At 49.1% G+C, this 25,380-nt stretch overlaps 2 protein-coding genes across 2 annotated transcripts in view; one reads left to right on the forward strand and one right to left on the reverse strand.

Annotated features, from left to right (window-relative positions):
- Window positions 1-2,288: 2,288 nt before the first annotated feature.
- On the forward strand, window positions 2,289-4,439 carry DAD1 (defender against cell death 1). Its single transcript, XM_068996326.1, has 3 exons — window positions 2,289-2,545; window positions 3,565-3,714; window positions 4,253-4,439. Exons 1-2 carry the CDS (start codon window positions 2,335-2,337, stop codon window positions 3,693-3,695), a joined length of 342 nt encoding a protein of 113 aa, XP_068852427.1. The 5' UTR covers window positions 2,289-2,334; the 3' UTR covers window positions 3,696-3,714; window positions 4,253-4,439.
- Window positions 4,440-10,102: 5,663 nt separating this feature from the next.
- LOC138099168 (M1-specific T cell receptor alpha chain-like) overlaps window positions 10,103-25,380 on the reverse strand; it is a 149,602-nt gene continuing 134,324 nt past the window's right edge. Inside the window, exons 4-7 of the mRNA XM_068996258.1 lie at window positions 13,185-13,445; window positions 12,701-12,748; window positions 11,481-11,590; window positions 10,103-11,023 (exon numbers count right to left, since the gene is read on the reverse strand). Of these exons, the coding sequence (XP_068852359.1) occupies window positions 11,018-11,023; window positions 11,481-11,590; window positions 12,701-12,748; window positions 13,185-13,445 (425 nt within the window). The 3' untranslated portion in view covers window positions 10,103-11,017. The remainder of the gene's footprint in view (window positions 11,024-11,480; window positions 11,591-12,700; window positions 12,749-13,184; window positions 13,446-25,380) is intronic.

Consider the following 25,380-nt stretch of genomic DNA (forward strand, 5'->3'; position numbering starts at 1 on the left):
AATTTCATCACCACACACCAAGAACAAATAAACAAAAGTACCAGTAACCATTTAGTACAGGAGGAAAGACAGGGACTCCAGGCTACAGCCCATCTCTTTATTTGTAACATGCTTTCCTCTAGTTTGCTGATGTTTCCAGAGCTAGTGATAAGTCAGTAGCATACGATGTTTAGTGATGAGGAAGTCCTGATGCAGGAGTGGGAACTCCAGGATGATATTGTGAAATGTGTTTCCAGCAGGTTCATGTGTAATTCTGCCAGTTGTTAATCTATGGTCTGTACCAGGGCTCATCACCCTCAGCTCATTTACTGTCCTGTCTGCCATGGTTCATCTGAGGTCGGGGTGTGCTGCTCTCACTGTGTTCTACCCCTTTGCCTTACCACCATCTAGCAAATACGTGCAATATAGAGATGCAGTTATATTTTGATTTGCATCATACATCATTAGAGGGCTTAAGTTTTCACAGGTGTGTGCACTCAATACACAAAAATGGTGATAAAACTAGTATGGTGCAAGCTAATCAATGGTGATCAGGTCCTAGAAACCTTAACTCTATTCATATTGTAAAAACTTCTTCTATGGAGATAAGAGCTGAGGAGTTTCAATAGATAACTCAAACTTTAGAGGTATTTGTCACTTCTTGCAGCTACATCTGCTGCTGGTGATGTGGCTCACCGAGAGTGAGATGTCACATCACAGATCTCCAGCATCCACCAGCCTAAGGAATACTGGAACTGTAAATTCTGCAAATGCTGTGCTGTTGTGACCACTGCTCTTACCTCTTGCTTTAGAGGGGCGAGTTGGGCCTGGTACCAATGTACAACCTTTCCAGCTCACGTTCTTTGTGTCCACAGGGTCCAGTGTTCCCCCCATATCTCTTACTGGGGATTCATAGTCAAGTGTCTGCACAAGTTGTCAATCCAGTCAGTGCCCAGAGATACCATGGTACAGCTTTCCAGCAGTTTTAGGCACTGCTCTTCTGTCACTTGCTCATTGGGGGCCTCTGTGAAGGCTCATCTCACACAGTTATTGCCATTGTCCTACTGACCACATCCTGTCACATTCATCTATTCAACTTGAGATCGAGGCAAGGGGTTGATACCTATGTGACAACTACAGCCACAGTGAGATGGCAACTACAGCCACAGTGAGGTGGCAGCTATAGCCACGGTGAGGTGGCAACCACAGCCACGGTGAGGTGGCAGCTACAGCCATGGTGAGGTGGCAACTACAGCCACGGTGAGGTGGCAGCTACAGCCACGGTGAGGTGGCAACTACAGCCACGGTGAGGGGGCAACTACAGCCACGGTGAGGGGGCAACTACAGCCACGGTGAGGTGGCAGCTACAGCCACAGTGAGGTGGCAGCTACAGCCACAGTGAGGTGGCAACTACAGCCACGGTGAGGTGACTGCCACCCACCCCACAGCAGACTTCTAGGATGAGACAGCCCACCACCAGAGTCTAATGTCTGTTGTTGCCTGCAAAAGGAGACTTTTGTGATTTGTGCATATTCCCTTATGCTTCCAGCTGACAGGACAAGGAAAGTTGGAATACATCAGTATCAGCAAGAACTTGGGTTACCCTCACCTTCTGCAGCGGGTCGTAACATCCCTTCCAAAGCCGAACCAGTCTGTGGTTCTATGGCAGGAAAATGCCCTGCCTTCACTGCAGAGCCTGTGTGGGAGCATCCGCTGGGCACAGGGAGAGCATCCCTCATTTTGGAGACATCTGAAGGCTGGAATGGTTTAAACAGAATGGATGTAGAGAGAAAAACTCTGCTTTAGTTTATTGAAAAGTGGTTCCGCCCTTCAGAAACCTAAAAGCAGCAGAGTTGTTTTCCTCTCACTTCAGGCTCAGTGTCACGATAGTTTTTAAAGAAAAAAAAAAATAAACGAAAGCAGTGGTTTCCCTTTCCCCAGCTCCAAGCAGGGCGACGCAGGTCAGTTTTCCACCACCCTCGTGGCAGATCCCGGACAATCCCTCAGCCACAAACCCCCGGCCAGTCCTTCAGGCGGAGACCCCCGCCCGCCCCTCAGCCGAGCCGCCTCAGGCAGGCCGCGGCCCGAAGGCGCCGCCGCCGCCGCCCGCAGCGCTGCGCGCTCATTGGCCCTTGGAAGGGCGGGCTCTCTAATCTGCCCAGCAACAGGCGGCTGTGGGCTCCTATTGGCTCTTGCAAAGCACCAGGGGCGCGGCCTCCGTGGAGCCCTCTGCGCATGAGCCAGCCGAAGCCGGCCCCCTATCGCTTACCGCCACGTCGGTGCGCGCGTGCGCAGTGCGGGAGGGCGGCGCGGCGCCTGCGCGGTGCCGGCTGCGGCGCGGGGCTGGGCGCGGCCATGGCGGGCTCGGTGCGCGCCGTCGCGCGGCGCTTCCTGTCCGAGTACGGCGGCGGCACCGCCGGGCGCCTCAAGGCGCTGGACGCCTTCCTGCTCTACGTGCTGCTCACCGGCGCGCTGCAGTTCGGCTACTGCCTCGGCGTCGGCACCTTCCCCTTCAACTCCTTCCTCAGCGGCTTCATCTCCGCCGTCGGCAGCTTCATCCTGGGCGGTCAGTGCCGGCCCCGCGGTCCCCCTCACAGCCATGGCGCGGGTTGGGGTTACCCTGGGCCTCCCCCCGCCGCGCCCGCGGGCATCGCGGGCATCCTTAGGAAGCAGCGGGGGTCCTGGAGCAGCGCTCGGAGCGGCCGGGGAGCCCCCGGTACCCTCAGCACCCCCCGCCCTTCCCCGAGCCCCCCGTTCTGCTCCCGGCGGGGCCGGAGCTCCTCGGCAGCTCTGGACCTGCGGGTCCGGCCCGGATCCTTTTGCCCCCAGGTGTCCTTGCAGCCAAGGGGAAGGGAGTCCAGGAGTGACACATGTAGGGTGCTGCTCGCCAGAATACCCCCCAACCCACCCTGTTTCTGTGCAGCCCTCCCCAGCACGGGGGTTGACAGGCTGGGGGTGCTCAGCCTGGAGGGGAGAAGGCTGCAGTGAGACCTGAGAGCCCCTTCCAGTGCCTAAAGGAGCTCCAAGAGAGCTGGAGAGGGACTTGGGATAAGGGCCTGGAGTGACAGGACAAGGGAGAATGGCTTCCCACTGCCAGAGGGTAGGAATAGGTGGGAAATTGGGAAGGAGTTGTTCCCTCTGATGGTGGGGAGGCCCTGGCACAGGGTGCCCAGAGAAGCTGTGGCTGCCCCAGTTCCTGAAAGTGTCCAAGACCTGGTTGGACAGAGCTTGGAGCAGCCTGGGATAGTGGAAGGTGTCCCTGGGGTTGGAATGAGATGATCTCTAAGGTCCTTTCCCACCCAAATAATTCTGTGTTTCTGACACGCCCAATGGAGGACATAAAAATATCCACACTTTTATGTGAATCCAATCCTGCCCTGAGCCTGTTCCCCTCAGGACTCACTTGGGCACCCTGTGGTGTGGTGCTGTGGGAGCACTGACCCCATGCAAATTCCCTGCCAGTGTCCTGTTCATCTCTAGTAACGATGGAGTAACTTTCCCCTGGTGGAACAGTGGCCCTGACTGGGCTGGGCTGCCCCAGGAAGGCTGTGCTCACTGTTGGCTCATTCTTTCTCTGCTGTGCAGTTTGCCTCCGGATCCAGATCAACCCCCAGAACAAGGGCGAGTTCCAGGGCATTTCACCGGAGCGGGCATTTGCTGATTTCCTCTTTGCCAACACCATTCTCCATCTCGTTGTCATCAACTTTGTTGGCTGAGCTCTGGGAGAGGAGCCAGGTACTGATCTCTGGGATCACAAAAGGGGCAACCACAGGACTGCAGTAAATTTGGGGAGAACTAGGAGAAGACTGAATCCAGGAGTCCCCTGAGCTCCCAGCTTCCTCATGGCCAGGCATAACTGAGCTGTTGTCCTCTGGGTTGGCACAGAGTGAGGATTTATGGCTTTCTGGTTTTGAGCATACGCTTTTTGGCTTTTATAAGTTAAGAGTTTAACTAGGACTGTTACAGAAACCTACCCACATTGCTCTCTTACGAGAGAGACTCCCCATTCTTCTTTGCAGGAGAAGCTTTGGGAGCTCAAAATCCTGGGCTCTGTGAGGGTTGTCCTTTTCAGAGGCCATGGTATGGCTGGGGTCCAAGTCTGGAGTTTCTTTGCACATGAGGCAGCTGGGGACAGGGACAGTTGGGTGTTGGGAAGTGGAGGACATGCCCTGTTGTTGCTGTTGCAAGGGGCCACAGGATCACTGGGGCTTGGGGGAATTTCATCCCCTCTGCTTTGCAGTAACATTGCTCCTGTTGCCTGCTCTCTTTCCAGGTCTTGAACTGCTCCTGATGGCAAAGCCTGGCATAGGGAAGTGCCCAGCACACTCTCACCTTCCTTGGTGGAGGAAGGGGACGCAGGGCTCAAGATTTCCCCCTCCAGAGTATCCTGTGGAGGAGTCTGCAGCCTCATTGTTGTAACAGTGATCCTTTCCATCAATAAAACCCTTTATGACACTGCAGCCTTTTCCATATTGGTGACAAATGCAGAGCATCTCCTGCATCTAAGTTCCCTCTCAGGCATGACTCTGGTTTTACCTCTCTCCCTTCCTTTCTACCCAGCAGGCTTTATTTCTGTGCCCCAGTTTTGGAGGGAAGCAGGAAACAAGTGATCATGGAAACTCAGTTGTCATGCACCCTTTTCATCTCCCTCTTTCTTGCCTTTGGATCTTACAGGTGTTTCCAATGTACCCCTGGGCTTCAGAGCTGTGGAAAATTCAGATGAGGCTGTGGTTAGTGGTCACAAAGGGAAGGAAGTGTCCTCCAGCACATCCCCAGGTGTACCCAGCTTTCCACAGACCCTCCCACTTACCTCAGAGACACGTGGGCCACATCTGGATGTCCCAGCTGGACTTACAGGCTCACTAGGACCTGTGGGTGGTACAGGCATCCCACCACGGTGTCAGTGTCCCTGCACTCCGATGTGCTGGTAAACTCAAGGATGCTGGGATGGACTGCTGAGCTGTCAGGGCCTCAGAGCAGCACTTGAGCTGCTCTGGGGCCACAGAGAAGCTCCCCCCTCAGAATCACAGAATCAAGGTTGGAAGAGACCTTCAAGATGATCCAGTCCAACCATCTGCCCAGCACTGCCACTGTAACTAAAGCACATCTCCCAGTGCCAGATGCAGGTGCCTCCTGAACACCCGAGGGGTGGTGACTCCACCACCTCCCTGGGCAGCCCCTTCCAGTGCCTGACCACCCTGATCTAATCTGAATCTCCCCTGTCTCAGCTCAAGGCCATTTCCCCTGGTTCTCTCACTGCAGGCACAGCAGAAGAGACTGACCCCACCTCACTACACCCTGTCACAGATGTGATGTGACCCCTCTGAGCCTCCTCTTCTCCACACTAAACAGCCCCAGCTCCCTTGGCCATTCTTCAGAAGAGAAATGTTTTCTAGTCCTTTCATGAGCCTTGTTGCTCTTTACTGGACACACTGCAGCCTCCCAAAGTCCTTTTTTGAAGTGAGGGGTCCAGAACTGAACGCAGCACTCGAGCTGCAGCCTCACCAATGCCGAGTGCGGGGGGATGATCGCTTCTGGCTGCGCGATTCCGGATACAAGCCAGGTTGCTATTGTCTTTTTGGCCACTTGGGCCCACTGTTGGCTCATGTTGAGCCAGCTGTCAACCAGCACTGCCACGTCCCTTTCTGCTGAGTAGTTCTTGAGCCACTCCTCCCCCAGCCTGGAGCTGCAGGGGGTTGCTGTGACCCCACTGCAGGAGCAGCACTCGGCCTTGGACCTCATGCCATTGTCCTTTGCCCATTGATCGAGCCTTTTCAGGTCTCTGTAGAACCTTCATGAATGAGGTTCTGTCTTCACACTGATCCTGCTTTGTGCTTCTCTGGTTTTCTCTGCAGCTGAAACACTGGAGAGGTAAAACCTTGAGAGCCTTGAGGCTCCGTGGCATGGAAATGTTCATGTGCTGCACTGAGGAGATGGAACTTTGGGTCTCTGATGGCTTCAACATCTCAGAATTCTATTCTGGCTCCTGTTTACCACCTTTTTAACATTTCCAGCTGTGCTGCAGCCATTAAACCTGTAAAAGTCTGAAGCCTGGGGCTCCCAAATCTCTTGCCTAACACGGGCTGTGAGGTGTGAGGGAGCAGGGTCTTCACTGTCCTCAAGGATGGAGTCTGGGTCTGTGTCAGGAACAAAGAACTCATGCCAGCAGCACCACTTGTGGACTTGTTTGCAATGGCAGCAGCGTTGGGAGAGCAGGCAGGGACTCACAGGGTGCAGGGATGGTAAATGATCTTCTTTCCCATGAGAAGGGCCCTGAGCCGTGCCCGGGCAGCCGGAGCAGCAGGGAGCAGCAGTGCGGGGGTGGTGATGCTCAGGTCGGGCACGGAGCCGCTGCCTTTGCTGGGCCCGGGCTGGGCCCTCCCCTGGCCGCTGCTCGGAGCTGCACGGGGGCTGAGCGAGAGGACACGCAGGGCTTTGCTGTGAAGGATCTTTTTGTTTCTCCCCCTTTTTCCTGCTTCTAACCTGCTTGATGTTGGGGAAGATGAAACAGGAAAGCCTTATAAATATGATTGCCTGACAAAAGATTTTGGGAATATGAAAACTATAAGCGACATCGAAATGAAAGCCACCTTTGAGATATAAAGTCTTAGTTACTGAACAACTGGAAAACAATGGTATAGCCGGCTGAAGATAATCCCCTTTTGATTGAACAATACCCTGTGCTTGCAGACAGGTCCAAGGGTCAGAGCAGACCCTACTAGCTCAGCTGAAGGGGTCCAAGGAGTAGTTTTTAGAAGTTAAAATGTAACACTCTATGGTAATGTAATAACTCTTATAGGCTGTATGTAAATGCTATAGGATTTGTACCTTGTACTAGATTGGCTAGTGAGAATTAGAATATTCAGTACAGAAGAGGATTTATTGTATTGTAACGAGGACTTCGTCTCTCTCTCTCTCTCTCCCCCTTACTTACTTCCTCTTCGCTCACTCTTACTCTGCTCTTACCTACTTGCTCTTACTTTTACATTCTTGCTCTCTTGGGCCTGCTCCGAGCTGCAGCTGGCAGCTCCAAGCAGTGCCCCTGTACCCAGGCCCTTTGCAATGAACAGCGTGTTCCAAGATCTGACTTCAGAGATCTCTCGTCTCCGTCTGTCCCGACCGTCCAACCCACCCCAGCTCCTGCACTTACGATTCCTCCAGCCACCATTAGCTCGACAGTAGAATTCTTGAGGGGAAAGTAAAATTGCAGAGGGACTTTTCACAAAGGATGTAGTGACAGGACAAGGTGGAATGGTTTCAAACTGCGAGAGGGCAGGGTTAGATGGGATATTGGGAAGAAATTCTTCCCTGTGAGGGTGGTGAGGGCCTGGCACAGGGTGCCCAGAGAAGCTGTGGCTGCCCCTGGATCCCTGGAAGTGTCCAAGGCCAGGTTGGATGGGGCTTGGAGCAGCCTGGGATAGTGGAAGGTCCCTGCCCATGGGAGAGGGTGGGACTGGTTGTTCCTTAAGGTCCCTACAAAATCAAACCATACTGGGATTCCATGAATCTATGATAAATCCAAGTCCTGTCAGAGCTCCTCCCACATTGGAATAAGCTTCAGCAAGTCCATTGATACCTTCAAGCTTTGGTCCTTGTAAAATCCACACTCGGGTCCCTGGTTGCACAAGGAGGAGGAGGAAAATAAGAGAGGATGGTTTGTGCACCGGGTCGTGTTTGATGAGAGATGACAAATATTGAGCAGGATATTCTCTCTAACAAAACCCTGAGAAAACACACAAGTTCATCTCCTACCCATAGCAGGACAGGCAGTGACAGAGGGGAGAGGATGCTAAAGTTGGACCGTGCAAAGCCTCCTTCTATGACAGTGTCAGAGGACTCTGGCCTTCATCCTTCCTTCTCATCTGGGTCAGGAGAAGCAGAAGGATTTTTCTGCACAGATTCAATCTGTAAAAGTGGTGCAGAGATCTATCAGCAAATTCAGAAATCTGACACAACTCTAAGAGCTCTCCCCACCACACTTTATAAAGCATTTCTCCCCTCCTTTCCGTGCCCACTCTATACATAGCTCAATCCTTCCTGCTGTACCCAAAACAACTCCCCAAGTGCAGGCTGTGGTGAGGGGTAGGAGGAGAGAATGTCTTAACCTCATTCCACTTTGGCTTGTGGTCTAACGTCTGCTGTTCTTTTCCACAGCTTCTCCCCCTCCCTGCCACGTGCCACCCCAGCCCTGCACCCCCTCCCCATTTGTGCTCCACTTTCCAGAGGAAGTGGTTTTTGTGGTCAGGCATAGACGAGCATCAGTGGTGACCCAGATCTCGATTGTGGCGTCATGGAACTCATGCTGTGGCCTCTTCCTGCCCCACCTGGGCCATGAGCCCCTTTCCAGCTCCTGTCCTGCTGTGTTATTTCCTTTGCTTTGCTCTCTGGTTTTCATATCTCGAAATAAACAAGAAAGTGCAGGGAAGGGGGGGGCACGTTGTGGTGGTGGGAGATTGGCAGCCTGATATCTGAAAGTGTCTTTGAAGTAGACCTTGCAAATCCAGTGCTTTGCAAGTCACATGCCAAGAGCCACTTCAGTCAAACCATTTAACTCATGTCCCACTTGGCAAATCCTGTCCCTGGGATCAGTTTAACCTGGAAGAGGAAAGACCAAGATGTGGAAACAGAGGCAGCACAGTCCTTAACTCTTGCCCTTTCATTTGGGAGTGGGTTTGAAGTGCAACATAAAAAATTTAAAATGGATATTAATTTTAAAAGTAATACTAAAGGTAAATGAGTATGGAAAGTTTTCTTCCACATCCCTAAAAGTTTCTGGAAGGAGGGTAATCAGTTGGAAATCTGTGAAATGCAGTGACTTGCTTTATAGTTCAAATATGGTTTAGGCAGCTTCTTCAAGCTGTTTCCCAGTGACATGGCAGATTTCATCATGAGTGAAGTGTAGGCTCCAAGAGCTGCCTGGAATCCAGCACTTAAGGAGCCCTGGGCTTCCTACAGCTGGAGAGATGTGAGAATGGTGGTTGTGTCAAGGAGAGAAGAGAAGAGAAGAGAAGAGAAGAGAAGAGAAGAGAAGAGAAGAGAAGAGAAGAGAAGAGAAGAGAAGAGAAGAGAAGAGAAGAGAAGAGAAGAGAAGAGAAGAGAAGAGAAGAGAAGAGAAGAGAAGAGAAGAGAAGAGAAGAGAAGAGAAGAGAAGAGAAGAGAAGAGAAGAGAAGAGAAGAGAAGAGGAGAAGAGAAGAGAAAAGTCCCTGAATATCTGTACTATAAAATAATCAGGGCAATAGACATGGAAAGTTTAAAGCTGCTCCTTGGCAGGAGGGGTCAGTAACTCTGTCACCCTGTGACAGGTCACCTGCTCAGTGGTCAGGTGCAGGACCAAGGCAGGAGACATGGGAGGCTTTGTGGTGTTGCTGCTCAGCAGTGTGGGGTCAGATCCTGGCATGGTCCTCCCACATGAAGCACCAGGGCTTTTGGCTAAAAGTGTTTGACTCATGACCCTTTCCAAACCAGCTCTTTGTGAAGTCTGTGAGTCCAGCTGGGTGAGGGACAATCACCCCCACTGATCCAGTGAGGCTTTTCCTGCCACTGGGTTTGGGCATTGGTGTGAGGTACAGGCAGGGTTCAAGCTCTGCAGGGAGGGTGTGTTTCTGTCAGAGCATACCTCTCATTTCTCCCTCACAGAGAAACCTCTGGGGCTTCAGAAGACGTTGGAGGAATTGATGTCACAAACAGAGAACATTTCCCTTCCAGACTTGCCAGGACAGACAGAACCTGGAGGCAAAGAGGGTCCATTGGTGTCATCACTGCAAAGCAGGTGCCTTGTGCTGCAGTGACACTCGGGAGGGGGGGACTTGGGGACAGGACACCTCGGGGTCCTGTGTGCCCCACAGCAGCAGCAATCTGCCTCCAGGGACCTGGAGCCCCCTCACTGTGGCCAAGCCACGTTTGATGTTGTCTTCACCCAGCACAGGGTCTGCCCTTGGGGGAGAGGGGCTCCCCCCTTTCTCTCCCTCCCCACTGTCCTCACAGGGACACACCACAGATGTCCTGGAGAAGGACTTTGTTCCCACCCTCCAACCCCTTCCCTCCTCCACCCCAAAGCTCAGCTGAAAGGGTGAATCAGTGCCTCGAACAACAAAAGACAAACACGTTTCTCATTTTTTGGTAAGAATTGTTTGATAACAGCCTAAAGAAATGCCAAGACTTCTTCTGGGTGCTGGTACAGTTCATGAATTAGCAGCATACAGATATCACAACAAGCACTGTTCCAAGGTGGGCACACATGGATGGGTAAATATTTCAGTATATTTTTATGCAGTTGTTATACAGTGAACTTGGGAAATCTCAGGTTGTTAGAAGTAAACAAAAAGAACAAAAGTGGTTCGTATTTTTACTAAGCACAAAGCCAAATCTTAAACTGGTTTAAATTAAGAAGATATTAAGATCAGATAGACTTAAAAAAACCCAAATATTCTTTTTTTTTTTTTTTTCTGAGATAATGAGGTGACAGTTTCACTGAACTTGGGACTTCTGGGAGACCTGCAGCATATCCTTTAGGAAAAAAAAGGGATATCTTGCTCTGATCTAGCAAAGGGTGGCAGGACAGGGCATCCTGAGTCAGTCTCCCTTTGCTTTTCAAAGTGTTTCATTTACACCTGAAAAGGTGAACCCTAGGAGACATGAATACCCTAAAGCTACCAAAATAGGAAAAAATCATGTTCAGGTGATATTTAGCTTGCAGTTTTTAACAAACATCACTGCTCCAGGCAGAAGTTGTCATTTTAATGCAAGTAACAAGCATGTTTGGCAATGTATAATTATAGCAAAGTCTGCTTCATGCAAAAGAAACGCTGTATGGTGAATGACCCAGGCATCTGGAGGGCAGAATGCTGGAAATGTTTCGTTTTGAGTACTTTTATAGCAATGCAAATCAAGCAAATTAGAATATAATGGCTGGTGTGATATATAAGAACAGCAGGTGATGTCCCTTGCACAAGGAATGTCCCTGTGCTCCCTCTTGCTCACGATGGTCTCTCAAAGCAGATGGTTTTGGTACTTCAGGACTGCACCACCTGGTTACTTTCAGTCCTGTAACAAAAACAAAGGGATGTTAAATCATTATTTGGGTTACAGTCACAGCTGCACAGTTGTAGAGCTGAAGTGTCCAGGCAAGAGAAAGAGAAGAAAGAGACACTGGGCAAAAACTAATGTATTATGACTTATAGTAAAGTCAATAACCATGAAACTTTCCCAGCTGGAGACAGATGAGGGGATAAATCTGATGGATGAATGCAGGCAAGGGAAGGGATGGATGTAGAAAGAGAAGGGAGAAACGTCTTGAAAGAAAAAAAATTGCATATGGACAAGGAAGAGTACTTGAGGAGCAGATGAAAACGGTATGGCCAGAGGAATAGAGGGATTTTACTGTTGGCAGACAAAAGAAGTATGGACAGACTGCAGAAACAGCTCTTCCAGAGAGAAGGAGCACTCATAGCTGAAGAAACAATCCAGATGTTTTCAGACCGGCCCCCCCAAGCATACTCACTTTTTTTTTCTTCCACATAAGCATCGTCATGAGCACATTAAAAATTATTCCCTTCATTAAAACTATTTTGAGGCCCAGCTGTGATAAAGACAGTGTGTTCAAGTGTTCATCTGGAAAAAAACAGAAAATGAGAGTCACAAGAGCACTGAGACACCCTCGTGTTCCAGACAGACTTAAAAGCCCTTCTTGATGAAGCTGCTCCGTTGAGTGGTGGAGTCAGCTGGTAGGACAGGAAGGGAGATAAGGAGCAGGACTGAGAGACTTTAATTTCTTCTGTTCAATAACCACTTAATTATCCAATATGCCAGTCTGCCAGCCATCTAACTGGTTTTAAGTACTCTGCATTGTCAGCCCTCCTTCCTCTCTCTAAAATTCTTAAAGATGGGCAGGGGGAAAGCAATTTTGATTTTAATCATAGAACACAATTGTACTTGAATTTTATACTAATCCGAAGTTACAAAGCCATTTGTATTTGAAAATACATTGATCTGTCCTGGAGAAGTAGGGAGCTGTCAGCAAAACCTCATTGTATGTTTATCATTGAAAACCTTTCAGAGAGCTGAAAGGCTGATCAAATCAGCCGTGTTTACTGATGAGTGTTTTCCTGAAATGGTGTTTTGGAAAGATTTGCAAGAGCACAGCTGTTCTGTGAGCAGGGCAGGCTCAGGCACGGGCTCTGCTCTTTGAAGTGGCACCAGCAGCAGATCCTTGGGCTGCAGCCCTGCCCTGACCCCTCCCCAGCCATGAGCTGAGGCAGAGCTGGCTTAGATGCACCCCAGCTTTAGCGAACCCCGAGCACAGCTGCAGAAACCACCTCCTTAGCTATTGCTTCATTAGGTGCTTCTGCACCCAAAAATAACCCAACTCTTCTAAGGTCTGAAATGTGGCAGTGCTGACTCATCCCAGTACCTGGAGTCACTCTGTGGTGGGCAGCAGCTCTGTGATGAGTCAGAGCAAGAGCATGTGGGCACTAGCTACATTGGTTGCATAAAATTATGCATATTTTGATATTAATTATCATGAAAAATGGATCTGGGAGGCTGTATTAACACCACGACTTTCAGCCTTGATATTTAAAGCCTGTGGGGGCCCTTTTGGAAATTTCCAGTCTGACCTTTTGCTTCAAAAAAATTCTGCAAGTGGGGAAAATCAGCAAAAACGTGGGAAGGCATTTACTTTAGTCAGGCCAAACTTTTCTCCTAAAATGGTGAGTTACATACCTGTCCTGAAGTGCATGGACAGCCCCGTGACACAGACAGCACTGGCACCTGCAGAGAGTAACAATAAATTTGATTAGCAGCAAAAATGTACTTCTCCAGAGGTTTATAAAGATAACTCTGCTTAGAAGGACTAAATTAGAGTTTCTGGCCAACAAACCTCCCATGAGCAGTCTTTTCTCCTTTTTTCAGGGCAAGCATAAAATATTACCTAACTAAACTTCAGTGTCCCATTGGACAGAGGAATTTCAAGCTTTCTATCCCCCTCAGTGTGTTTTAAGATCTCTCTGCTATGACTGTACCAATCTTTTTTCCACCAAGGATGAAAGAGAGAGAAAACAGAAGAACAAGGCAACATTCCCATGTCTTGTGGGACCATAGTGGAGCACGGCTTGCAAGGTTGGGAGCTGCAACCCAGTCTTGCTCAAATCAACAACACAGAGCCCAGAATGCCTCCAACCCTTCACACGCCCAGCAATGCCATTACCACTCTCAGGATCCTCGCCCTCCAGTTCTCCAAAGCCCTCGTGGCTGGCACCACACTGCATCTCATCCCTCTTGGCCCAGTAGGTTGACAGGTAGCTGGATTCCTCGTGGTTCTCAGTGTTTGCCACCTCCACAACAGCGGATGTGTGCTCAGCTGAGTTAAGAACGAGCTTTTCAGGGGAGTAATCGGTGATAAGGCACATTTCCAAATCCTGGTCATCTTTAGAGGTCAGCCTGTAGACTGAGGGAGATGGAGTGACTTCTGCAAGTGGAGAAAAGAAGAGTCATTAGGTGAGACTATACATTCATAGTTCCTTCGGTGTTAACATACAGTCACTTAGAAATGCAGGTTTCTCCATTAGTCCAGTGGGAAGTTGCCTGATCATTGGGACCTTGTGCCAGGACACCTTTAGAGAACCAAAGCATCTACAGCAGATGATGCAGAAGCTACTTCTTTTGACTTATGTTGTGTGGGAGGCACAGAGTGGCCAGGCAGAATTCCTGGAGCATCTGAAAAGTCTCGTGGACATCCACACCCTGGATGTCCATATCTCACCCAGCCCTTCCTCTTGGTGACAACTCACTGAACCCTGCTCTGCAGCCTGGCCTCTTGTCCTGGGTGCACCCAAGGATGTGTGTAACAGGTGGAGAGAGCACGAGAGCAACCTGGCCTAGCAGAAGGTGTCCCTGCCCATGGCTGGAACATGGTCTTTAAGGTCCCTCCCAACCCAAACCATGCTGTGATTTTGTGATTCTTGAGGCAGCCCAGGGCCAGTCTGCTTTTTCTGCAAATGTTCTGTCAAATCCACCAAATGCAAAATCCCACTTCCTCCCTGTGTCCTGAGGGGCAGTGGATAAACCACTAAATCTGAAGGCTGTCCACATTTACCACCAGTCTACTGATGGTGCTCCTACAGCAGAAGCTCGAGAAGCCATGGCAAAGTAGGAACAGAGGGTTGCATTCAGGGAAAGAGGGGAAGCAAACAAACATTTCATTATGTTCCACTGCTTGACAGTGCAGTACCAAATTTTTTTACAGAATTTTACCCTGCAGAGAGGGGTTTGAGGCACTGCAGATACAAGACACCTGGGGCTCAGTACTGTTTTTTTGCTTCAAACTCTGCTAGCAAGTCAGTCAGACTGGGATTTTCCACACATATCAAAACACAACCTGTGGTTAAACCCTTTTTTGCATATTTAACTTTATAAACTTGTACTCTAAAGACACACTTCATGTGATTCTATGAGAAGGTGTGTTCCTAAATCTTTGTTCATAGCTAACAGTAAAATGTTCCAGACACTGCAGCGCTCTCATTTCTGGATGAAATATCATTACAGACATAGTATAGCCACAGTGCAGATTTGGGGCTCTCAGCAACCCTGTGGCTGCATTTCCCATTGGCCTTCACAGATTTCAATGAGAACTTCAGTTCACATTTGTAAATTGATTAAGTGTTCTTGTGTAGGATTGAGAGTTTAGATTAATCTTTGCTCTCTCCTTGTTCACACACCTCATTGATAATTGTATTGTACCTCACTAAGTGTTGTAGAAATACTGAAGACAGCTTAGCTCCCAGATGAAGATATTTTCATTTCTTCCCATGGGGAAAGCCTAGAAAGTGTCTCAAAATCTTCTGTATCACTGAAATAAATGTTCTTCATCTGTTCCATTCCCAGCTGTTGCCACCTTAGAGAAATAGCCATACTTCTCTATTAGTAAGATCTCAGAAAAAAACTAATCCACAAAGCCCAAGGGTTCATTCTCTGGCCCATCTCCTGAACTGTAATTCATCCATTCTAGCTTTGTCCTGGCTTTGAAGAACCTGATGAGACTCTTTGCAAACTATGAAGAAATACAGCCTAATGTATGTTGGGACTCCCTTGATCCCACTTTCCACCTCCCATACTCCCAGTCAGTGTTTTGGAAATAGGTTTCAGTGATTGTTTTTTAGGGAGAGGAAGGCAGGAGCTGGTAAAAAGCTGGCTGATATATCCCTGTATAAAATGCAGATGAGCCAGGGTAGATCATTGCCATGGGTACAGGGAAATGAAAGAGGAGAGGAGGAATTTATCAAGCTGCTCTGCTTCTTTCTCATAATGAGTACTGTGCTTTCTGAAGAGAGAAGTATCCACCTCTCTCCAAATTAGGGTGTTTTTCTCCCTTTCAATCCGTGCAATGCTTTGATCTTGAACACATAAAACAATAAAGTCTGTTTTCCACAGGAAGTGTCAGCAGTTTTGCAAAATATTAGTTTCCTGTTCTTACTCAGTGGTGGCTGCCTCTGTTCTGGTGCTGCAGTTCAGTTCCTGTAAGTTCCTTTGTGTATTTGCCCACAGCTGTGAAAGTTTGCAGATAGTTTTGGTAAATATCATCCACTCTAACCACAGCACTGGGACCTGTTATTCTGTCTTAATGAGCTGGTGCATGTGCTGGAGGTGTTGTATATTTATGCCCTCTATTTACAGAAGTAAATAATGGTACTCTGAGCTTTCCATGCTCCTAATTTTATCTTTACTAAAGGATGTCTTCCAGGTGGAAGAGCAGGAGCTGTTGGAATGCTATTCCTGCCCAGTATACAGAGACAGCCAACTAGAGGCTGATTTCAGGGAGAGAGCAGTAGAACCCTGCTCCAACATCAGACTGAGACCTGTGCCCTTTTTTTTTTCCCCTCCAACCAAGCTGCAGTAGAAATCCTGAACTGGTTTAATTCCCAGCTGGCATTGTGCAGAAAATGATCACATTCTCCATTCCTTCCAAAGCAAACCATCTGCATCTCTGGTCAGACTGGAATTGGTGTGACAGAATCTTTGGTGCTCTTACCACTCCTCAGCCATGATGTTCCACATCTAGAGTCAACCTGGAGCTATTGCCCCACTCTGGGGCCACCTGTACCCCCTGCACACTCATACAGGCCAATCTTGCCCCCAGAGGAGCAACTCCAATGAATTAACAAGCACTTTAGTGATGTTTCCTGTCTGTCCTCCAATGCATGCTCCAAAAGGTCTACCAGAAGTCCTCTGTGAAGTCTGTCATATTGTAGAAATACTGAAGACAGTTTAGCTCCCAGATGAAGAATTTCTTTCCATGGGGAAAGTCTAGAAAGTGTCTCAAAATCTTCTTTATCACTCACAGATGAGGAAATAAGAGTTCCTCATTTGTTCCATTCCCAGCTGGATGCTGGGGTGACTACAGCAAGATGGGATGAACACATTTAGGACTGGAACTCTTCCTAGACTGTCTAGACTCTGTCTGGAGACAGGTAGCAGAAGCAGGTCCTAGTCCAGCATTAGCCAAGTCATCCAAAGTGCAGAGACTGAGGAAAGATTCAGCGTCTGCAAATGTGAATATGCTGCTTCACTGGCACAGTTCAGGCATCATTCTGATCTCCTTCCAAAAAATGTGTTTGTTTTTGTCTCTGTAATTACACGTGGGGAAGTCAAACTATCAAAACCATCCAAAGTCTTTCTCACAAACCTTTTAAGGGAAAGATTTCCCACTGAACCAAAAGTAACTAAATTAATAGAGGAAGATAGCCAGTATATGAGGAGAAATCAAGTGCTCAATGGAATAAATAGTTCTCTAGTATCAAACCAGGACAAATCCTGGGCTTTTAGCATGTGTTTACATATAGAATAAAATGAGATTAATTTTTCTTAAATTTCTTATTGGGAAACTGTTGAGCTTTTGATGGGATACCCTTCCTTTTCAGACGAGGGTGAAAGAGCAGAGGAGGCTCCTATCCTGCTAAGTTCTTTCTTTCATAGTCTCATAGCTTTCTGAAGGCAGAGTTCAAGGGGGTTACACGATAAGGCCAAGCAGTGACAGCAGCAGCAGCAGTCAAACAGCAAGCAGAAAACAGCTTCTTCTTCTTCTTCTCTAAACTTACAGAAGTGTGGATTATATTTGTTAACTGACCAATAAGACTAACACATTAGTCTAGTTTTTCTTTTCTTAACCTATCCCGGTCTAATTCGAGCAGTCGTGAATCTTACACAACCGTTACATAGGTATTACCCAGATTTGCATTTACAGTTTCTACCAGCTCTTATTGTTCATGTGAACACTCTATCTAAAAAATGTGAAGCACATAGTTCTATCTGTATTTTGTCTAAAGTAAAGAAATTCTGTGAAAAGGCAACACTGCTGTAGAAAACACTAAGTTTAAGGTGTCTGCTGCAGCTTTTCAATGTTTAAGGCACTCAGCATATATTTCTACTAAAAGTTAAAAATCTGTATTTTTATTTCACTTTGGTGTGGCTTCATGTATCTCAGCTTATCCAAAGGTTTTAAATCAACCCTTGTGCTTTGGCTTTCCTCTGGGCCTGGGTCCAGAGGAGCTTTCACTCCAACAGGAAACAATACCCTGTTTGTGTTTATGTATGGATCTACTCATGCACCATCATAAACCACAGGAGAGAATTGCTACAATCTCCTCTGCTACTCCTTTCAACAACATTAAGAAAAGATTTTTGGGAGTGAGAAGGAGCAATTCTGCTTATCTAATCCACTCTCTCATGGGTGACTGAGATGGATTAACCCATCTGTGTGACAATTTCCTGGAAACAAAAAGACTCGAAGTGGCTGCTTATGCACCTCCTGAGAACCTTTGTCATTTTCACAAAATGCTTTTCCGTGCATTTTCTTCCAAAATCAGACCAGTTTTCAATTGCCAGATCAAGTTTTCAATTATATATGGCAGAGGTTTTGTTTCTAGAAAAAAAAATTCTTAGAGTTGTATAATGGTTATGGATTTTAGAACAGAAAGATCACTACATATTCTCTTAGGCTAAGACTTAGAAAATGCAGTCTCTAAGCCCTTAGTCAGAAGAGCCTCCAGTCACCATGCCATGACTATTAAACGTGGACATCACCACCTTCTCTCACTGTTCTGTCCTGCAGTGGGTCACTGCCACACCACAGCCAAACCCTCCTTGCATTGCAAGACAGCATCTCTATTCCAACTGGCTTTTGCCAAGGGAAGCTGAAAAGCTGGAATATGCTCCCATGAAATCCCTGGTCCATCTACCCAACAAACAAATGATTTACCAGTCCTGGCGTTAATATGGAGCAGAAAGCTCAAACTTACTTGGGGTAACAACAAGTTGGGTCCCAGTTCCAAACGTGGGTTTCGTGTAGCCCTGGTTGGCACACTGGTGCCAGCCTCTACAAAAATGTGGGCAGGTTTTTGCAATGCATGCTGGCAGCCAGGTCAACACACAGTCCAGAGCAGGGGATAACTTAAGGGAGCAATGATGAAACTTGCTGACTTAAGACACTATCAAAGTACCAAATAAATCTACTAGAAAATTATCAGGGTCAGAAACACAGAGATCAAAATTTTTAAAAATGTTCATTCGTTCCCTGGTTACAGTTGTGTGGTGTTATATATTTTGGGGCAATACAAGGAATTATCTGCTTTTCCACCTGTGACATCACCTAAAATCCCAGTTCCCTCATCCGTGCAGTTAAGGGCCACAGCCTTTTAGTCCAGCTTTTCTCTTGGGAATTTACTACCCACGTGCCTTGATCACCAACAAGGCTCTTTTTCCTAATGTCAGTTATATCCCTCTCCATCCCCATAACTCATGTGACCCAGGAAACCTTTGTGAGGACCCTGCTGGCCTTGGTTACAGCTTTGTCCTTACACGTTTCCGTGGCACACTGTGTCCCTGCCTCGGGCTTGGAGCCTCACAGGCAGCCTGGTAACTCTATTTCTTGGGAATTCACACTCTGTCTCTCAGCTGTGCAGTGCCTGGAGCATCACAAATGGTCCTGCAGCTGTGACAGCTCAGCAAACCTGCAAGTCCCAGCAGCGAACAGAATCCCCTTGCAGTATTTGTGGGTAATACAGTGTCTGTACATCAGATAATCCAGCTAAAAGGCAGTCAAATCCATTCCAAAGCTGGTATTAAAAAGGTTACAGTGCAATGCTCCTTGGTGGTATTCTGATACAAGCAAAGACCAGCTAAAATGGTGATAGTCACCCTAAGTGGGTATGTTCTAAATCATAGAACCACAGGGTGGTTTGGATTGGAAGGGAACTTTAAAGGTTATCTAGGTGAACTCTCCTGCAACGACCAGGGACAACTTCAACTAGGTAAGATTGCTCAGAGCCTCATCCAGCCTGACCTTGAATGTTTCCAGGAATGGGGCATGTACCTCCTCTCTGGGCAACCTGTGCTGGTGTTTCACCACCCTCACAGTAAAAAAAAAATTCTTCTTTAACTCCAGTTTGAATCTACCCTCTTTTGGTTTAAAACCATTACTCTCTGTCCTGTCACCACAGGTTGTTTTAAAAACTTAGTCTCCATCTTCCTTTTAAGTCTGAAAGTAACTCTGAAGAACTGAAAGGCTGAAATAAAGTCTCTCTGGAGCCTTGTCCAGGCTAAACCATCTAAACCATCCCTCTCAGCCTGTGCTCACAGGAGAGCTGCTCCATCCCTCTGAGCATTTTTGTGGCCCTCCTGTGCATCTACTCCAGCAGTTCCTTGTCTTTCCTGTATGGGGACCCCAGAGGTGGATGCAGCTCTGCAGGTGGGGTCTCACCAGAGCAGAGCAGAGCAGAGGAGGAGAATCAATCCCTCAATCTCCTGGGCAATGTTGCTGGGGATGCAGCCCAGGATGGAGTTGGCTTTCTGGGCTGTGAGTGCACATCCCTGCCTCTTGGCCAGCAATGTAAATATCATAAATATCCTTGTTTTTCAATGCACTTCCATCTGACTTATATAATCTATTACTTTTCTTGAGGCCAATGGAAGTGGCATGGATAGATCCTTTAGGAGACAACAAATCCCCATGACTGACTTTGCAGAGGAGCAGAACCAGGCTTTGTCTTAGCTGATCCCAGGAATGCAATTGGAGGAGGAGCACTGGAAGCATGTCCCTGCCAGCTTGGACAGCTGCCCTGAGCTAAATGCCACTGCTTGAGGTGGGCTACAATGCCTATGACAGCTGGCATTCCCAGATCTTGGTGTGTGTTAACAAACCTGCTAATTAGTAAAAAAATCAGGGTAAATGTACCTGGCAAAACCAGAAGTCTCGTCCCAGATCCAAATGCGAGTTTGTAATTCCCTCCATAGCCACACAACAGCACAGGCCTCTACAATATCCAGAGCAGTACTGAATGGAGCCTGCAGCAATTAAATACCCCACCAAAAGAAACCCACCCCCTACAGTTACAGCTCAGGAGAGACACAATATGTGCATTTTTTGTGTTCACATACAATTACGAGTCTGGTTATCTCCAACTATTTCTATCCACATACTAGAAAAGTCCTTTTTACCTATATGAAACCAGTTTCATCCCTCCTCATTTTCCTGGTCTGTGCTGGCTTTCACCATTTCACTTCGCTTCTCCTCTGCTAGAGGAGCTTGATTTAGGAGCCCACTTCCTGCTGACTTTCCAAGAAAATTCCTGTTGGCACACGTAAAACCTCTGCTATGTTCTTTCTCAGGAGTAGGGAGGGGAGAATATACCTGCAGCCATGGAAATCACTCTTAATACCAGTTGAAAATTCATAGTCCTGTTGCTAATATATAGCGGGGTGGCAAAGTAGGCAAAATAACTTGTGAACTGAAAGAAGTACTTCCACCTGGGAATCCAGACATACCTGGAGAAACCACGAGTTTGGTTCCAGCTCCAAAGGTAAGCTTGCCATAAGTCCCAGAATAGCACTGTGACACAGTGCTTTGCAAAATGGTGCACTGGAATGTGCACTTACTGCATGAAGGCTGGAGAACATGGCAATGCAAGGTTTTATTGGAAGCAGCTCACAGAATCACAGAATGAACTAGGCTGGAAAAGACCTTTGAGATCATCAAGTCCAACCTGTGACCTAACACCACCTTAGCAACTTCACCATGGCACTGAGTGCCACGTCCAGTCTTTTTTAAAACATGTCCAGGGACTCCACCACCTCCCTGGGCAGACAATTCCAGTGCCCAATCACTCTTTCAGTGAAGAATTTTTTCATAGTGTCCAGCCTAAACCTCCCCTAGTGCAGCTTGACTGTGTCCTCTTGTTCTGTCAGTGGTTGCCTGGGAGAAGAGCCCAACCCTCACCCGGCTACAACCTCCTGTCAGGGAGCTGTGGAGAGTGATGAGGTCACCCCTGAGCCTCCTTTTCCCCAGGATAAACAACCCCAGCTCCCTCACCGTTCTTCACAGGGCTTGTGCTCAAGACCCCCCCACCAGCCTTGTCACCCTCCTCTGGATATGTTCAAGCATCTCCATGTCCTTCCTGAACTGAGGCGCCCAGAACTGGACACAGCACTCGAGGTGTGGCCTCACCAGTGCTGAGTACAAGGGAAGAATCCCTGCCCTGGTCCTGCTGGCCACTCCATTCCTGGTCCAGGCCAGGTGGGCACGCTGCTGGCTCATGTCCAGCCTGCTGTCCATCAGCATCCTCAGGTCCCTTTCTGCCTGGCCCCTGTCCAGCCACTCTGTCCCCAGCCTGTGGCACTGCAGAGGTTGTTGTGGCCAAAGTGCAGGACTCGGCACTTGGACTTGTTAAACCTCACACTGCTGGACTCAGTCCATCTATCCAGCCTGTCCAGGTCCCCCTGCAGAGCCCCCCTGTCCTCCAGCAGATCGACACATGCCCCCAGCTCATCCTTACTGGCTGCCAGCTCAGCATAAATAAGCACTTCCTTCAGCCACTTCCTCCACCTGGTTAATTCATTGTCTCTCTATTCTGTCCTCTGTGTCCACACAGCAGCAGCCTCTGTCCATCACTGTGTGCACATAAAACCTCCCAGATTGTGTTTGGAGCCTCCTGACTGCTGCTGTTGAGTCTCACCACCCTGTGTCACCTTTCTACTCTCTTCTCCTGCAGCGTCCACCCTCCTTTGCAGGCCACACTTCATGTTGTAATGATTCACACTTAGAATCATGGCAACATGGAATTGTTTAGGTTGGAAAAGATCTCTAAGACCATCAGGTCCAACCCATACCCCAGCAGTGCCTTGTTCACCCCTAAACTGTGTAATTTAGCCAAGAGTGTCCAAATGCATCCTCCCAGTCCCCACAACCAACAGGAAAGATCCACAGCTTGTGTCATTCCCATGTCTGCTCTCTGGATCGTAGCTCCCATTCTACACTTCCCAGCAGACACAGCAGTAACCCAGAGATCACTGCTCTTGCTTGTTGCCAACAGCTTGAAGTGCGTTTCTCTCCTCCTTTGCAAACATTAACCCTGGCTTTGAGTGGACTGAAGTTTTCCGCTGGGTTCAGTGTCCCAACTCTCAGAAATCTTATTTTGCCTTACACATCCCTGCTCTTGCATTTCACGTACTCGTTGTCACTTTTCCAATACTTCATTTCCCCAGCATGTAACCTAATCTAGTGCACACTGGTTAAGCACAGAATCTCAAATTATTGCCTGAGAACACTAAAACCACCCCAAATTTCTCCACAAAGCCCCTGCACTGCTCCTGGTGCAGCTGGAGAACAACATTGTCTGTATTGAGCCCACCCTGGCTCAGAGGGGACACAACTCACCTGGGGCAATGAGAAGTCTGGTTCCACTCCCCCAGGTCAGTTTTCCCCAGCCTGCAGAGCTCACTGTGTGAGAGCCCTTTACAAAATGGGCCTCTCCATCCAGCCCCCTCAGGGGCTGTTGCAGGGCTGGGATACATTCAGTGCTGCAGCTGCCCCTGCAAGAGCCTCTGAACACCCCCACAGATTTCCACACATCTCCTCTGGCCTCTCTTTGCCCAAAGCCAATTTCTCTGTCCACATCCCTGGGGATAACTGCATTTGTTTATGGCCACTGAACACGTCACAGATGGGAAGCAGCAACCCCTCCGTTATCAGGGACCAGTTTGGGATCCCTGCCCCAAAGGCTGCTTGCACTGGAATGGCAAAAGGGAAGGGAAGAAGCACCTGGAGCCAGCCTGGCCTCAGGGTCCCTGACACAGCCCACAGCCCACCTTCCCAGCAGCCCAGATTTCCAGCTCCAGGAGGCATCTGTGCAATGGCAGAGCTGTCCCAGCATTTCAAGCCTGGCTCTACATTTCAGCTGGGCCATTCCTTCAATTGCCCAGCCCCAGCACAGCCCCGGGACAGAAGTGCTGGGTGAGATTGCAGCAGTCAGGCATTGAGCTGCTTCCTTGGCCACATGGGCACTGAGCCCCTGAGCCCAAGGTGAACTGGGGCTGGTGGCACAAGCCCAGAGCACTTGGCACAAGCCCAGAGCTGGCACTTGCCACAGTCACACACAAGCACTGAGCACCACTTAATCAATGTGTCTCTCTCTCCTAAACCTCCCCTCTGTTCCTCTGCACTGATGGACGAGCAGCATGTCATTGCCATGGCCACAGCACATCCCATACAGAGCAAATCCTGCTCCTGGAAATGCTTCCAGGCACAAGAATCTCTAGGAAAACGTATCTTGATGCTGGAACAGAGCAGAAGGCAGGGAAAAGTGTGGGAAAAGCAAATGCAAGGGACACCTGGGGAAAGGCAGGGGTGCAAACATTGTGCTTCCCAAAACTGTGGCACTCCAAACAACCAAGAGCAAGAGAGAAATGAAGCAATTCCACTTTCCAGGACGAGGGCTTGCTCACCTGGCAGCACTGAAAGCACCGTCCCCTTCCCAAAAACGACTCTGGCTGCGACATTTACACCCTGACACATCTCATTGCAAAAACGCCTCTGTCAGCCCTGCACTTGATCTCAAGCACAAAGCACCTGCAAATCCAGGCCCCAGCAAAGCTTCCTGACACAACAGGCTCCAGTCTGCTGACATTCCCTGCAACAAGACAACATCTCTTCCCCAGCTCTTGCCTGAAAAGCCCGAGTGCCCTTTGCCTTTCCTCATTTTGAGCTCCCACGAGAGACAAGCCCCAGCCACGGCAAGGCTTTCCCAGAATCAGGGGGAGCTGCTGCTGTGCAGGGACCTCCTGGCCATTGCCCAGCACTGGGTGTGGGTGGGTTTCAAAGGGGGCTCTGAGAGCCGTGGTTGCCCCTGGAACTGGGCACACTTTGTGCAGCCCAGAGCCAGATCCACTTGCTGGGGAAGAGGAGAGCAGGGTGGGAAAGAAAGGCCAAAGCAGCAGATTCTCTTGCTGTCCCGGGGATGCCTGCTCCAGTCTGCTCAAGGGAAGTGCTCCGGGAGCTGCAAAGGGAGGACAGGGATAGCAGGGCCAGGAATTCCCCCAGCTGGGCAGCACTTGTACTCACTGGGCTTCACAGCCAGGCGTGTCCCTGTCGCCAGGACCAGTTTGTAGCCCCCTGAGGTCACACAGTCCTTCACACCCTAACAAAAACCATCGGCTCTGCTGCCACTTCCTCCTGCAGGGCCCTGCAGCCGATCAGCTCCTGCCAACCAACACCAGGTATTGGCAGCCAAGAATCCCTGCAGCCTCCAAAGGAAGGCTCTGGGCAATGCCACCCTCAGCAGGGATGGCAGCTGGGATTGTGGTGCAAACAGGAGCATTGCTCATTCCTCCTTTCCTCTGTGGAGCAAAGGAGCAGCTCCCTGGGCTGGGCCAGACAGAGCCATCAGCGTCCCACCCTCATTTCCAGAGGGCTGCATGGCCATGGGATGAACTGTCTCTCCCTGAGCAAGAGGGCTCAGGACCTCTGTCTGCTCAGGTGAAAGGAGAGAGCAGGGGCTGGCAGGGCTCAGTGAAGGAGGAACTTCATGGCCTTGCTGAGGCAAGGTCCCTTCTGTAGCCAGAGAAAACACAGCAAAAATTCTCCACAGATTGAATCTCTCTCATTCACCATGTCCTTCTCAGCTCTGTCTGTCCTGTCCCTCCATGCACACACACAGACTCCATCCCCTGCAAACGAGTTTCCACCACAGTCCAGGAGGATTTATCAGAGCAGTGAATTAAACTTTCCTGTCCCTACTGCTCCAGGCTGGGTTCTCCCTCTCAGGGCACACCCCCCCATCACCTCCTGCTTCCAGAGGCAACCTTCTAGGTGAATGCTGAGGTCACAGAGCAACTCATCCCCTCACAACTCCACCACAAGCCTTCATTCCTGATCACTGATTCAGTATCAGCAGCCTGGGCCTCTGTATTCCCTAAGGAGCAGAAGTCCTCCAGCCAGAAATGTTTCCAAGCACGGCATCATCTCTGGGCAGTGCTGGCTCACTTGGGTGGGCACCTCCTGCCAGTTCACTCTCTCAGACTCTCCCCTGTGGCTTTCACTGTCTGCAGGACATTAAGCCATGCAAATGGCCCTTTAG

This window comes from Aphelocoma coerulescens, chromosome 27 (genome assembly GCF_041296385.1).
Source record: "Aphelocoma coerulescens isolate FSJ_1873_10779 chromosome 27, UR_Acoe_1.0, whole genome shotgun sequence".
NCBI lineage: Eukaryota > Metazoa > Chordata > Aves > Passeriformes > Corvidae > Aphelocoma > Aphelocoma coerulescens.

Excerpts from the sequence above, each read along its gene's own strand:
- DAD1 (XM_068996326.1), top strand. The coding sequence starts at position 2,335 with ATGGCGGGCTCGGTGCGCGCCGTCGCGCGGCGCTTCCTGTCCGAGTAC. Across the intron at positions 2,546-3,564 it reads CGGCAGCTTCATCCTGGGCG|TTTGCCTCCGGATCCAGATC; the intron begins GTCAGTGCCGGC and ends TCTGCTGTGCAG.